The 14080-nt window shown below is 39.5% G+C and overlaps 1 protein-coding gene across 6 annotated transcripts; it reads right to left on the bottom strand.

Moving 5' to 3' along the window:
• Positions 1 to 846: 846 nt before the first annotated feature.
• ATP6V1E1 (ATPase, H+ transporting, lysosomal 31kDa, V1 subunit E1) lies at positions 847 to 13929 on the bottom strand. Of its 6 annotated transcripts, none has more exons than XM_010566159.1 (11): positions 13783 to 13929; positions 12900 to 12999; positions 10085 to 10150; positions 8433 to 8542; positions 7882 to 7948; positions 5983 to 6072; positions 4561 to 4629; positions 4072 to 4166; positions 3095 to 3182; positions 2426 to 2504; positions 847 to 1355 (listed from the first exon to the last, which is right to left on the bottom strand). In XM_010566159.1, the coding sequence occupies exons 1-10, from the start codon at positions 13800 to 13802 to the stop codon at positions 2442 to 2444; spliced, it is 768 nt and encodes a 255-aa protein (XP_010564461.1). In that variant the 5' UTR covers positions 13803 to 13929; the 3' UTR covers positions 847 to 1355; positions 2426 to 2441. The 6 variants fall into 6 exon arrangements, with proteins under 6 accessions (XP_010564461.1, XP_010564460.1, XP_010564459.1 ...); XM_010566158.1 differs by having other exon boundaries at positions 847 to 1329; XM_010566157.1 differs by lacking the exon at positions 847 to 1355 and having other exon boundaries at positions 1888 to 2504.
• Between the last annotated feature and the right edge of the window lie 151 nt (positions 13930 to 14080).

Genomic DNA, 14080 nt, shown 5'->3' with positions numbered 1-14080 from the left:
CTTAGTATTAGTAACTTTTAACACTTTTTTTTTAGTGAATATAACCTACCTGAAGATAATGTAATATGGCCCATCACTGTGGAGTGATGTACAACAGAGCCATCTGTCTCTTCTATGACCCCATCTTTAGCTTATTCTGTCTGTGACACTATCTATAAGCATTACCCCATTGCCTGTATCAGTTTTCCAAGGGCAAGAGTAGCACTAGGACAACATAAAAGCTACACTTTCAAATGATGATGGCCAAATCTAGGCCATTCACTTCTTTAGAGATGATCTTACGATCCATTTGAAGTCTTTTCATCAAGCATTGGAGCAAGTATTCATAGTGCACGTCACCTCCCAAAGACTAGTTACCTCCTGTCTCACCCCTCAATATTTTATTTCCATATACTGCACTCTATTTCAACATTTAGAGTTTGTTCCTAGCCCTAGTTTTAGAGAAAATAATGACCCAACTGCGTAAGTTCAACTGCATTTTCAAAGCACTGGCAGATAGCCTACTGATGAGCTAGAAAAAACCATCAGAAAGGACCAAAACAAATCTGTTCCAAAAAGGACTATTTGAATCAAGAAACAATACACTTAAGCATGCACATGAGAAGGCTTTTCTTTTACTAGAGGAGTGTTACAAAACCAGAGCCCAATGCTTAGTCAGGAAGCTTGATCACTGACAGTTGCAAAGATGAAAGCTGTAACCTGTAACAGTTATACAAAATCTAGAAAGAGTAGGACTTTAGTCCAGATACACTTATTATCCAGTCACAGAACCAAGTATCAAAAAGCAAAGCACTAAAAGAATAAATACTGTAACGATCTGTGTGGAAAACAAAAACTGGTACCTAAATGCAACAGGAAAGAGCAGTAAAACAAAAAAACCCCAACCTTGCTGAAGAATCTTACAAAGTAAGAGGAAATCAAAAGCATTTCTTCCAGAAACAGATTAAATAAGTTTGGATTCAGGATTTTCTTAGCAGTCATTCTCCATTTTAGAGAAATGAGGCAGTAAAAGGCTTATCTAGCATTTAGAGTCTACTCTAACATGAGGGCACGCACCTCAGCTTGAGAAGAAAGGGCCTCAGGTTAAAAAGACTGCATAAGGCAGTGTTACTGCAGCTTGGCAAGTATGTTTCATAGCACAATGTAAAATTCCTACCATTCCTGAATCACTGCAATACTTACAGAAGATTATTTCAAAACATATTCCAGCGGTAATTCATCAGTTTCTTATTTCCATGAAACAAGCTTCAGAAGTGAGGACTAGGTGAAGAGTCATGTATTCTGGCAGAGGCTTGTAGTATGGAAAGTCACCTCAAGAATTTTTCTGTCCTACACCATAAAATGTGGAGACAATACTAGTCATCACAGCAGAAGGAAAGGAGAAGTAAGCATTAGTAAAACTTAAGAGATTAGGTAAGGAATATAGTTATGCTACTGTTATTTAACTTAATAGTTACTCTAACAATAGAGAGAATAGTTGTAAGAGAGTCAGTTGTTGTTCCTCAACTCCTAAAATTTAATTACTACAGGGGTATGGTTTGGATCTCCTGAACAAAGCAACAAACCTGTAACTGGAAATGGATTGTATTTGTTATATTTAAGTAGCGCAGTTATGTTACTCTCGTTCTCTCTTGTGAAAGAGGATTGAGGGAGCAAAACTACTGACCCATTTTTTAGGAAGAATGAAGCTCATCCTAGAGTCCTATTCAAATGGCTTGCCTACAATTCAACATTACTCAAGCAAATAGCTTGACAGTACTCCATGCACTTGAATTCTAGCTTCAGATAACAGTTATTACACACAGCCCTCAAGTAGTAAGTCCTTATACACACAAGCCCACTTTTCAAAGGTTGCTGCCAATCCCCCAGAGAGAAGCTACAAAGAACTCCATACACACACGCACTTTTATTTTAATAAATAAAGTTTTACAGGCTCAGGCTTTTTTTTTTTTTAAATCACATATACAGAACAGAGAAATGCCTGACCAAGTAACATGAATTAAACTACTAACCCTGGGAAGGAATGCATGCCCTCTGTAACACTGAAGACCTTAACTGAAAAGGGATTTCCCATCGGCAGCATAGTAATTTACTTCACAGATTAGACAACTTGAAAGACACGTGGCCAAAGCAAAGAGAGTGACCCTAAATGGACCACTTGTCTTTATAGAGCCACAACAGTGCAAGGAAAGCCAAGAGCCCAAATGCCTCCATTTTCTAGTGTCACTTTTGGATGAATATATATGTCTTCACATCCTTTAAGCAATACATTCTAACCACAAGTAGAGAGGCTAAGCACAGCAGGTATGCAAAATTATTCCATTGAAGAACAGATACTGGATGACACGGTAATGTTATATTTCAAGATTTTAAACTAGCAGATGCTTTTGCATCCCCTTCAGTATGGCAGTGGAACAGATCCCACCTTCTCTCATAGAGGTTTAGTCCAAAAACTTCCTGTTGGCATTAGCACCAAAGAGAGCCACTCTGACTTCTGGCATCATCTGTTGAGAAAGAGTACATCAGTTACATGCAATGGGCAATACAATTCCTGTACAATCCTCATTGCAGGCACTGTGTGATAGCTAGGCTAGGCTTCAAAATTAACAAGTCAATTCAATAGTTTTCTGAAGCCTTTACCTGATCACACATTGCCTGCTACTCTATAGACTTAAAGGATTGCCTGTACTGCAGCATAAGAGATGCCAGTGCTAGTTTTTTTCCACTAGGGTATAACAGGTCTCAGCCAAAGTTTCTAGTGCTTGAGCTAGCTTGAGTAATTCAAGTTAGCCTCAGTATTTCAACATCTTGACTGCAGTGTAGTCATAACAAGTCTTTCACTATCATAATTTCTAGGGTTTTATGTTCATGTTTAATTCAAAAGGGATCATTCCGGAGAAAGCCATGTTTGTTGCAGAGAAGCACAAACAGTAGGCAATTTGCTTCTCTCCATTCAAAAATAACTTCTTACTTGTCATCCACGTTGAAATCCAGTCCCACACATTATTGTGACACATTGAAAATACTAGGATTTAATTACAAGACAAAACTAGTTAAATATATCTTGTTCACCTTGGCTGTTAGAGAAACTCACCTGCTGGGCTACAAGGTCCAGACGACTTTCCAGGGTATTGGAAACCTTAATTTTACCATCACTATTATAGATTTCAACACCTCCAGCACTAGAAAGGGGGGGGGGGGAAATAAAAAATTGTGAAATCCACAGGACATCTCAAAGTCAGAATGTGGCAGAGATACTATCCCAAATCAGTGCTTACAGGCAGGTCAGATACGTAGATAAGATTTTTTTTTTTTTTTTTTTTAAATGTTTTTGATCGTGTCTTAATAGGAATCAGCACAAAGTGATCCACTGAAGCAGCAGTGCAAAGTGTCTTTGGAATTATCAGATACCACAGCTACATACAAGGGTCCTCATTACATGATCTAAATGCAAGGGGAACTATGAAATTTGTCACTTCAGAACAGCTTCAGACTCTGTACTTTATTATTAATAGACAGCTTTCAGATTTTGAGAACTGAGGAAGAGTGCTAAAAGTGTTGTTTGTTGGCCCATACATAAAGATCGCTGACTGTCAGAATAAACAGCTTTGTGACATGTTCTTTATCATACTACATGGAAATAGAGCCTTGCAGACATAACAGACACACCTGCCCCCATCAAGCGATTATCCTGCAGCACCGTATGACTCAGTTTGCTTTGTCTTGAGATAGAAAGCATGGCTACATCTGTATTCTCTCTCTTTAAAAAAAAAAAAAAAAAGAGTGGTTCAGTTTCTACATACAGTTATTCTCTACTTCAGTACTGTGAATCAGGCTGCAGGTTGCACAAAACTTTTATTGACATTTTTGATTGAGACAGTGCTTGTCTGGAGGAAGCTGCAGAGTCTGTGCTTAATTAACACAAAGAAGTGCCAAATTCCACTAGAACACCAGCAGACACACTGTGAGGATATTCCATACATAATTTTCTGAGACTGTTCTAGTAGGAGCTGTGACTTGAAAAGTTGCATTAAGTTAGTGCTCTGTATAAAAGACTCCTATTTTCCTTACATTTCCTCTGGCAGGAAGTTGTCTTGGTCAATGTGAACATCCAAATTGCTTTTTGTGGCATTTTTGTAGATGGGAATGCTTTTCTGTACAGCAGTCTAGGATACAAGAAAAAACTCCAATTAGCATTGACAAATGCTAGTGTGCCACTTGAGTTTGGTCACTTAATCATTTGTAGTAACAAAATGAAGGGATTAAAGACTTTTTCTTTTTTTTTAATTAAGCAAATGTATTCCAGTGTGACTTTTGAGGCAAAACCAATTATTATTCTTAATATTGTAGCAATGTCTAAAACTCCCTAGGTAATATCCAAGCAAGCAAATGATCCCAACTTGAAAAGCATACTTGCTCTCTTGCATTGTATCTGCAGCAGAAGCGAAGCAAGTAAAGCTTGTTTTCATGTCACACAGATGGGATCCGAACAGCAGGTATTTGCAGTCAGGTCCCAGGCTTTGTGAGCAGGATACTGTCAAACTATTCTAGGTGTCTTACCTTAACCATAGGGAGATCCTGTTTCCTGCACCGAACAACTATTTTGGGCTCAAGCAGCTGGTAGAACCCCTGCACAAGATAACCATTACAGTATCAGAAATTCAACATTTCAATTGTCTTAGAATTATTTAGCCCCAAGAAAGGAAAGGAGCTGATCAATTTGAAAACCTAAACCTGACAATATTAGCTTCTTTAGTTCTTTGCTTGCAAGTTCACCTCATGCAGACATTCTGAGAGGACAGCACCAATATCTGGGAAAGAGCCTACAACTATGGATCATGTGTTTCTTTGTTAGCTTCAAGTTTGGAACTCAAGTGCAACTAAACATATGTATCATAGGATTGAGTTCCCCAGACAATGTACATGTATACATAAGGATCACTGCTGTCTATGTAGACTGAGCATGCAGCCAAGCTGACATTCTCCTATGCAGCTCTTCAAGAAGACATGCAATAGTTTCAGGTGCCTGTTCTAATAAGCCCTGCCTTGCAGTTCCTGTAGCAATACATGAGAACAGAATAGAATAGAAAAGAACCGGTTCACTTCCAGTTGGAAGACACCTACAACGATCACCTAGTCCAACTGTGAGTACTGGTGAGCACAGATCCCTCACTGGTTCAAATATAACGGGCCAAGACAGACGTGGCCAGCTTGCAAGAGTGAGACAGGTTTGTTTGATGTACAGCAATACCAGACCTAAGTGTGACAAAGAAACAATACTGAATTGGAAGCACAAGCTGGTAGGAAACACTGTTAAGAAAACTCTGCCATCAAACTGCGGAGAGGAGAGTTCGTGGCTAGCTTCTGTGAGTTTATAGTAACGGGACCGATTCATACCAGGAGGTGGCACTAGTGGTCGCAGGACTGACCCTGGCCAGTGCTGATGGGATTTTTAGCAGTTAATTTCTGGAGCTTCAGGATGGTATTCTAGGTAAGCAAAGCTTTGATTTCTGCTTTGTATTTCTGTCACAGATACATGCCATACTACAGCAAATTTGTCAAAGCCAGGACTTATACATCAAATGCCAAAAGGATTTTAAAAGCCAGTAACTATTGACTTTGAGGTTTGGAGAAACAGCTTTTGCCAAAGGTGCATTTGATCCAACTAATTACTACAGAAGTTTAAAGTCTGCATCCTAAACGTGCATGTTACAATGCATATGTGCCCATCTGCAATTGTTCTCATAATGGAACTGCTGCTTGATACACCAGGTTTTACACCTCAAAACAAGCTGCAATCTTATCTATTCAGAACCCAAGACTGAAAGATATAGCAGAAGTGATGTTTAAAACTCAAAGATCACCCAGCAACATTTGATCTAGACTCCAATACAACCGTAACTTCCAGTGGGTTACTTTTGAAGACAGACACCTAGGAGGATAGGGCTGTGATCACCTATTTGTTACAATTTAAATATTTACCTGTAGAACTAGTCCATCCAGTAGTGTCTGGTACCTGGCAGTATCCTTCACCACCTTGGCAAGTCTCTGCTTGGCCTCATTCAGCAAATCCTACATTCAGAAGAAATCAGATCAGCAGAGCCCATCTGTTTGGCATTTGGTTTCATGCCTACCAACTTTCTGTACTCCTATTATAGCTATCACACCCTGCCAACACGTAAATGTACACTCCAGCTGGTGTTCATCCAAGCTAGACCTTCATCTCTGTGCATGGCACAATATCCTTCCCAAACAGTTCCCTTCTCCCTGCCCTGATCTGAACCCATTATAACCTGACAATAATTCCTTTTTCATGAAAAAGGGAGACCTCAGTAGTAAAAGGATAGTAGTTCAGAGAGAGAAACTAAATATGTTGTAAATCATTGCCTAATGCAAACTAATAAAGTTCTACAAATAACATTTCTTCAGCTTTGTGGTCAAGCAAAGAAATTTAGTCTCTTTTTATCAAATAACATTCAGGTTAGGTATTTTATTAATGTAAGTAAATGCAAGTCAAAATTTAAAAGTGCGAGCTTATTTTTAATTTGAAGTAGCTTGTTTTGATTATCTTTATTCAGCAAATCAGTATCAGATGGGATTGAATTTTTAAGAAATTTGAGTCAATTCAAACACAGCTCCTAGAACTGAACTGTCATAATTACTTCATATAAAGAAATTGTATGATTTGGTATAAACCTTTCTTTACTGTCCTGCCTCATAGTGTTTAAAACAGTGCACATTAACATAATCAGTACTAGGACATAAGACTATCACAATTCAACATCATGGTCAAACCTAGTTACACTGTCCACCCTAGAGTAACATAGCATTTCTGGGACTGCTCATCTCTCTTGTTGATGAAAGAGGCCAAAGGGAAAAAGAGCTAGCAGCATGTGACTTTAAATGTTTTAAAATGAGGAAGAGTGTTATACATTACTCAGAAGCATGAGGTTGAGTCAGCTGATAAATGAGGAAGAGATTACCCAGCAGAGACTATCACAAGAGTTAGCTCTTTAGCCACCCACCTTCCTCCTCTGTGTGACTATAACCTAAAGTCTGAAACTAGGTTTAAAGAATCAATAAACTGGTGATTTTCTTCTGCTAACTCCCCTTTTTCACAGTAACCTCAACTTTAACATTATCCAACTTATATTTTTGACTTCTACAGGTCTCGCAGCTTTTCCAATAGCTCAACAGCACCATCTAGCAGAATATGGAACACTCAAACTGCCTCTGAGACGGAGTAAAAGATAAAAGGAAACCTGCAAGCTGTATAATGAGCAGAATGAGAATACACTACCCGTGGTGTAAGATAAACATAGTAAGCCTGCACTAAGACTAAACGTAGCCTGCTCTGATAAATGATCAGTCACCCTATACGTCAACACACAGATTGGTCACCTACTAGAACAAGAAGCAAACCTTTTCATATACTGGGGGCCACTAAAGGAGACAGAAAAGCCCAGTTAGTGGTGTTTTAAGCCTACTTGCTTAAGCCATGACAGCTTTAATGCATAAATGTTGCTTCAGGCAAACAGAACTTCAAAGTTCTACCAAGCCTGCAAGACAGAGTTCCTGCTCTTTAAAGAAGTAAGCTATTGTCCAAATAATAGATACAATGTTGCCTGCAATGTTCCTGGCAGAGAACAGTATTTCCCTAAAAGAGCAGGTAATAGAAACTGTGAAAATGAGCTAAAGCAGATTAGCGAAGCTGGATTAAATCCTTAATGACTTTTCAGAGCAGCTGGGAAAGCCATTTTTGTATGTTGAAGCAAATGTCACTCAATCACAAATCATATTTTTCTTTAGATAATGGTTAAGAACATTTCCTAACAGATGGTAGAAATAGAACCTCTGTGTCTTTACCATAGAGATACTCACTGCAATAAGGTCATCCCTTGCCTTGAGGACCTTCAGTCTTGCTTGATTCATCAGGTTGGACATCTGACTGCAAGTTGCATGATAAAGTTGAATCAATCCATCAGACTTTGACAGAAGAACTGCAACATTTAACTGTATACTTTACATTTAAAGATAACAATACTACAACTTTTAATAACAAACCCTGTTCACCTGTTTGAATCTGTTTCTGAATTTGCCCAAATGATTACAATGCAGAACTCTGTCCTTCAGTAAAGACCCACCAAAGCTAAACCTGACATGATCATTCATCCCAGAGTAACAGACCAGGGTACAGTTCTAGACATTAACTACATAAATACAAAAGATTCTTTCACCATACTTATTAACAGCTATACTATTGTAGCTCACCTTCGATAATTTCTCCTCAGGAGTAACTAGAAACTCATAATTAGAACTAAATATATTGGCTAAAATTTGCCTATTTGCCAGGGAAAAACAGTTTTGTATAAAATTAGCAATAAAATGAAAGCTCAGGCTCTGAAGTCAGCCATCTAACTTAAGCAACTTACATTTTCTTTTGCTGTTCAATTTGTTTCTCCTTCTTTTCATAATACTCCATGATTTTCAGCCTCTGTGTCTGAACAAGGCGACCCTTCTCAATGTTGAATTCTTCTTCTGCCTACAGTAAAAATCAAATAACTGAAGTGGAAATTGATTCCCTGGGCTGAAAAAAACAGAATCAAAATGAAACAGCCACGCTTTCAGAGCACCTTCATAGATAAGCTAGGATGATACAATTTATGGTTCCATATAAACAAAACATTTCAACCAGTACTCAAGTCAAAGGGAGTTCAGGATGTGTTCTGCTGAACTAGAACCTTGCTAACTAAGATACAGCTTATTTTATCAATTGACTGACACGTTTCCTTGCAGTATTTATTCCTCAGGCACAAAATTACCAAATGTATATATTACATACTGTTAAGCAAAACTCATTTTATCTGAGCTTCATGTCTGATTTGTTTCTGTAGAATTGGTCTCTTTTCTAGCTACAAGAGAATCTACCTAAAACAAGCTACCCAGCCCTCAGTGTCCACAAACTTCATTACTTTAAGTAATTCTTACACAAGGAGAGTGATAGCATAGCTATTACTTTTTTATAAAGACAAGCCAGACAGCATGTGAAAACACATGGCAAATTTTCCTATTTATACCCAAGAATCCAATCTCAACTTCTGACTTCTGTCTGCAGATCATCAGGAATACCTGCTTTAGTACTGATTAAATATTTGTGTAGATCTAAATGTTTAAGGGGGATTAAATATTAATAGTAATACATATGCCAAGTTCAATACCAACAAGATATTTTTAGTATTGGTATAAGGCAGATTGTTAGGGTTGTAAGGCACCATTAATCCTTCTTTAGTAAACATCTATATTCTATCAACAGGTTAATATTAAACTCAATCTCTTGTGGCTTAACATAAGTGAAGAATTCTGCAAGTGATTCAACGCATACCTTAAATGTAAATTTATGTTTTATTTCCCCAGGATACCTACTAAATCACATCTAGAATTTAGTCTGCAGGTGGCTACACAGGTTTAGGTACAGTTATGAACCTGCTTACAAACAAATTTTCACCAACATAATTCAACCAGTTTAACTTTCATCTTTTATCATTTTGGTACATGTATGAATGCTTGTGCAAGATTACTAGCATTAATGCTTTCATTTACTACTAATTTTTCTGCCCGACATGCTATGGAAGTCAAGCAAAAATTAAGATTAAACCTTGTGGTAATAGCTGGCTATGACAAACCTTAGCAGAATTCATAATTATGCAGAGAACTTCTTTAATCCTCAGTGATGTCAAGTTATGTATAGGAGGAAGGGGAAGGTGTTCCACTTAATCCAGTCTATTCACATTACCACTCAGCTCTCCTGATTGCTTAAAAAAACATGAGTGAACTTGCATATGAATAAATTTAAGAACCACTAAGAAAACTTTGACCAAAAAATAGCTCCGACTTGTTTTCATTTGTCAAAAGCTAACAAATATTAACCTTATGGTAGCATAATTTTTTGCTATGTAATAACTAAAGGTGAAGTAAGCTGTAGCTTGCAAAAGTGTTCTAGGGCTGCTCTGACTGCAGCTATCAAAACAGGATGTCAGATGCAGTTTTCCTTTTGCACTTACTAACATTGAACTTCCATTTTTACCTTTGCATCTATTTCTTCAGCCTTTTCATTGGCTTCCTGCTCAATGAAAGCCATCATATGCTTGATCTGTAACAAGAGAGAGAAAAGAAAATATTTTCTGTTGGAAAGGACTTTGATGAGAGAAGGATGTATATAGTCCTCCTTTGTACAGTAGGCCCCTCCACATCCATTTACTAATTCATATAACGTTGTTTTTCAAGGAAATTAAATTGAGCGTACAGGTCAAAGAGTCAGTTCATCTTAACACAGATTACAAGAATTTTTTTTTCCAAATAATTCTATATAATGCTGTTTTGCTGGCTGTCATTAGAAAAATATACTTCAGGTATGCAACTATACAAAAAAAAAAAACCAAATTAAATCTGTATAAATGTGAGACTGTGTATTTTCATTCTTCACTAGTGAGAACAACATTTCTGCTCCAACCCCCCAGCCCTGCCCCAGGATTCATAAAAAAAAAAAGAAATAAATCCTCACACAGTAAAACAGCCTGTTTGTTATGACATTTACATGAAAGATAGAAGATTAACATAGAGTCCCTGCTCTACATCAGGTATGGATGGCATTTGAATGAACGTGGGCCTTCCACACTAGAAGTGAAGTAAAGCAAAGGGCAACTGACAACTCTGGTCAGATCGGTACAACCAGAAGTTCCTTTACACACCTAAGAAATCTTTCTTGAAAAAAAGTAATAAATTCTGTAAAGACTTACAAGGTAATTAAAAAAATGCAGCTATATGGTTCAACTCAAAATGACTTTATATATAAAGTAGTTGCATGTTAGTTTGGAGGAAGTGGGGAAGAAGACAGAGATAGCAGTGCTAGTTGATCAAGACCACATCAAGTATATCACATGCTGCTTTAGAACCTGGTATGCACTAATATATTCTACTTGAAGAACCTTTTTTACACCACCTCAAAACACTGTAAAGCATAGGTCCAACAGCTTAAAGACAAGGAAAGCAATTATACTGAGTTCTGCTTATTTATCACATGCCTTTCTGTGACCAGGCCTAAGTTTAGGCTCACACTTGGGGCAGACCGTGAGCGACTCATGCCCAGCCAGACTGCAACTTTAAACAGGTATAGCCATTTCCAAGGTCAGATGGAGTGGACCATACAGTTGAGCAGACTATAAAAACCTACTGACTTTTTGCTTGCGCTTAGTGACAAGACACATTTTGCAGACAATCTGGTCTGAATAAACTTGCACGAAAGACTCTATTTATATAATCTCATATTAAAGTGAAATATTTTAAAGAGATAAGAAAGGTGCCAATGTGAAAACTGAGCCAATGTGCAGAACAGCACTATGCCCATATAGATGAAAAAACAGAAGTGAACAGACAAGCGGAAGATTTTAAGCATGTGCAGTGGAAGAAGTGAACAATAATATCTACATCCTCAAAATCAAATCAGCAATTTTTCTTTCAATTCCAGTTTGCAACACTTTCAAGTGCATGTCCATCTATAGCGTCAGTTTCCAACCCTGCTCACTTGATGAGATGACTGGTTAAACCAAGCTTTAAATCTACCTGCATTTCAGAAAGGACAAGAAAGGCATATAAAATAAGGAAATTATTTTGCTGAAAAGTCTATTGTTGAAGGAGACCAAGAACTTTGTATAGTAGTAGTAACCCTTACATTACTGAGTTACTTCCTCCAGTTTGGTTTGGTTTCTGAATTTTGGGAAAGTACTTTAAACAGTTCCGGGTGTTCAAAAAACATCCTCTGCATAATGAAGAGGAATAAGATGGAAGCAAGCTAATAAGGCATCTATTTCCCCTAGTCTGGTAAGACTGAACAGTGTTATTTCCTTCAAAAACTGTTGTAGGAAATCCCTTTTTGCTTTCCCTAGAAATGAAAAGAGATCCTAAGTGAGACTTTCACATCTATAAATAGGAGTAGTTTTAATAACACTGACAAAAATATGTGTTTTTAAACAAGATTAATTTTAAATGAAGTTAATAACTTTAGCATAGTAGATTTCCTACAGAAAGGAAGAGAGGGTTTTTCCCATCAGTAGTAGTGTGATTATCCTTTCCATGGGAAGTTCTAGATGTTAGACTGGCTTCAGCGAGAAGTGACTAGCCAGATTATACAGAACAATCCATTAAACAAACACCTTTGACAGAATAGAGCAAGCAAGTAAGTCTATCAATGGGAAAAAATCTTAATTAGAGATGATTTTCAAAGTGAAGATTACTGAAGGCACCATGGCAAGTAGTTAAGAGTTCAGAGGACCAGTTGGCAAATTCATTCCAGATTCATACACATGCAGAACTGTTGCGCCATACGCAGCATTCTCTTTTCAGTTAACAGGATCACCCTAGACTCAGGAGCGTAAAACAATGACAGGGAAGTTGCAGATGTGAAATACTATTAGCATTACATGTTTAGTTTATCAACGGATCCTAAACTAACCTTTGAAGTTCAGGTCCATGGCGGCTGAGCAAGACCAACCCAATGTCAGCTTTATTTTTATTATCTTCATGAAAGAGGCAGGAAAAAAACAAACAAGCTTTGTGGATAAAAGGCAATAGAATGTAATGTTACAATTCCCCTTTCAGAGAAAGGCAACCTACTGATTTTACTTTCAATGTGATGCTTCCTTGCCAAGAGACTATGTTTACTGAATGAGAAAGTGAGACACGAAGCACTTATGAAGCAAAGGACAAAAGGAACTTGGCCGATCTGCTCATCACCTGTAGGAAACTCCACAGACCAGTGCCAACTGGATCCGTTCAGTCTTTAACATGGCACACCATTTTCAACCCAGCTCAAAGCAGCTTTTTTAGGCAAGGGCATTGTTTACCGTCAATAAGGACAAAGTGTCCTGCCTCAGGAGGAAGTGTCCACAGTCAGACTTCAGGGTTGTAAGTTTCCATTGCAAGAGAAGCCCAGGTTGCACTACTCTGCTTAGGATATAAACGTGAAAAAGGCATTCGAGAATGCTGAATTGCCTCCCCAAATGCTAAGTTACAGCTAATTAGATGTAGTGTAGCTGTAAGAAAAAAAAGATGGAAAGGCCTTGGAGAGCAACATCTAAAAAGACAGTACTTATCTAGGGCAATGTATTTATCTGCCTTAAAGCGCAATTAAACACGGTAGATAGCATAAAGCTACTTACGATCCCCTTCATTATAACCTGGCAGAGCGTGTCATCAAAATGCTTCAGCAGAGTTCCCCAAAGGGTGGCCAATCAGTCCCACCAGGGAAAAATTCACTTTCTTCAGAAACTTCTTTCTCACTAAGATTCCCAGAGAGGATCCTTCCCCTTCACCAACCCTTGCCTTCACAGGAGACCGCTACTCTTCCACCCCCAGAGCAGGAGACCCTATTCCACAACTAAAACGTGGATCAGCCGCTTCTGCTGTTGCCGGGTTCAGAGCTGTCACTATCCCTCCCCCTCCGACCGGCCTTTTACCAGACAAACGGCCCTTCAGCTCAGGCACACCCGAGCCCCACACCTGGCACGGCTTCAGGGCAAGGAAGCGGCAAGGAGGCTGCCTCCGCCACCCCGGCCCAGCCCCGGGTGCCCCTCTCCTCACGCTGGGTCCGTCCCGTCAGCTCCCGGGTCCCGGCCCCGGCCGGGCCGAGCGCAGTGTGGAGGAGGAGGCGGCGGACCTGGCAACGGCCGCCGCGCTGCCCGCTCCGGGGCCGCAGGACGGCGTTCGGGCTGGGGCCCGCGGCCCTACCTGCTTCTGGACGTCGGCATCGCTGAGCGCCATGGCGGCGGCGTTGGCGGCGGCGGGGCTCGGTGGCAGGCGGCTGGGGCCGTTGGCGACCGCGAGCGGAATCAAATCCGGTTCGGGTCACAGCTGGTGCTGCTGCCGCTGTGTCACGCCGCCCCGCCCACTTGCTCCTCCGGGCCAATAGAAACCTGAGCTCTGGCCGGCGTCACGGGGGCGGGTCCTTGCGCGTGGCAGGCTGCCATCTTGTGGTCGGGGACGGGGTTTTGTCTTCAGCGCCTCTTCGCCACCGGAGCGGGGAGCG

Source organism: Haliaeetus leucocephalus, unplaced genomic scaffold, assembly GCF_000737465.1.
Source record: "Haliaeetus leucocephalus isolate CR32 unplaced genomic scaffold, Haliaeetus_leucocephalus-4.0 Scaffold206, whole genome shotgun sequence".
NCBI classification, from domain to species: Eukaryota; Metazoa; Chordata; class Aves; order Accipitriformes; family Accipitridae; genus Haliaeetus; species Haliaeetus leucocephalus.
This window is presented reverse-complemented; position numbering and strand designations above follow the sequence as displayed.

What these genes read in the sequence shown, in the direction of transcription:
- ATP6V1E1 (XM_010566159.1), bottom strand. Translation starts at nt 13,802, where the DNA reads ATGCCGACGTCCAGAAGCAG. An exon ending in ATTGAACAGCAAAAGAAAAT is followed by an intron (nt 7,949 to 8,432) that starts GTAAGTTGCTTA and finishes TGCAACTTGCAG; the next exon opens with TCAGATGTCCAACCTGATGA. An exon ending in TGGATGGACTAGTTCTACAG is followed by an intron (nt 4,630 to 5,982) that starts GTAAATATTTAA and finishes TATCTTGTGCAG; the next exon opens with GGGTTCTACCAGCTGCTTGA.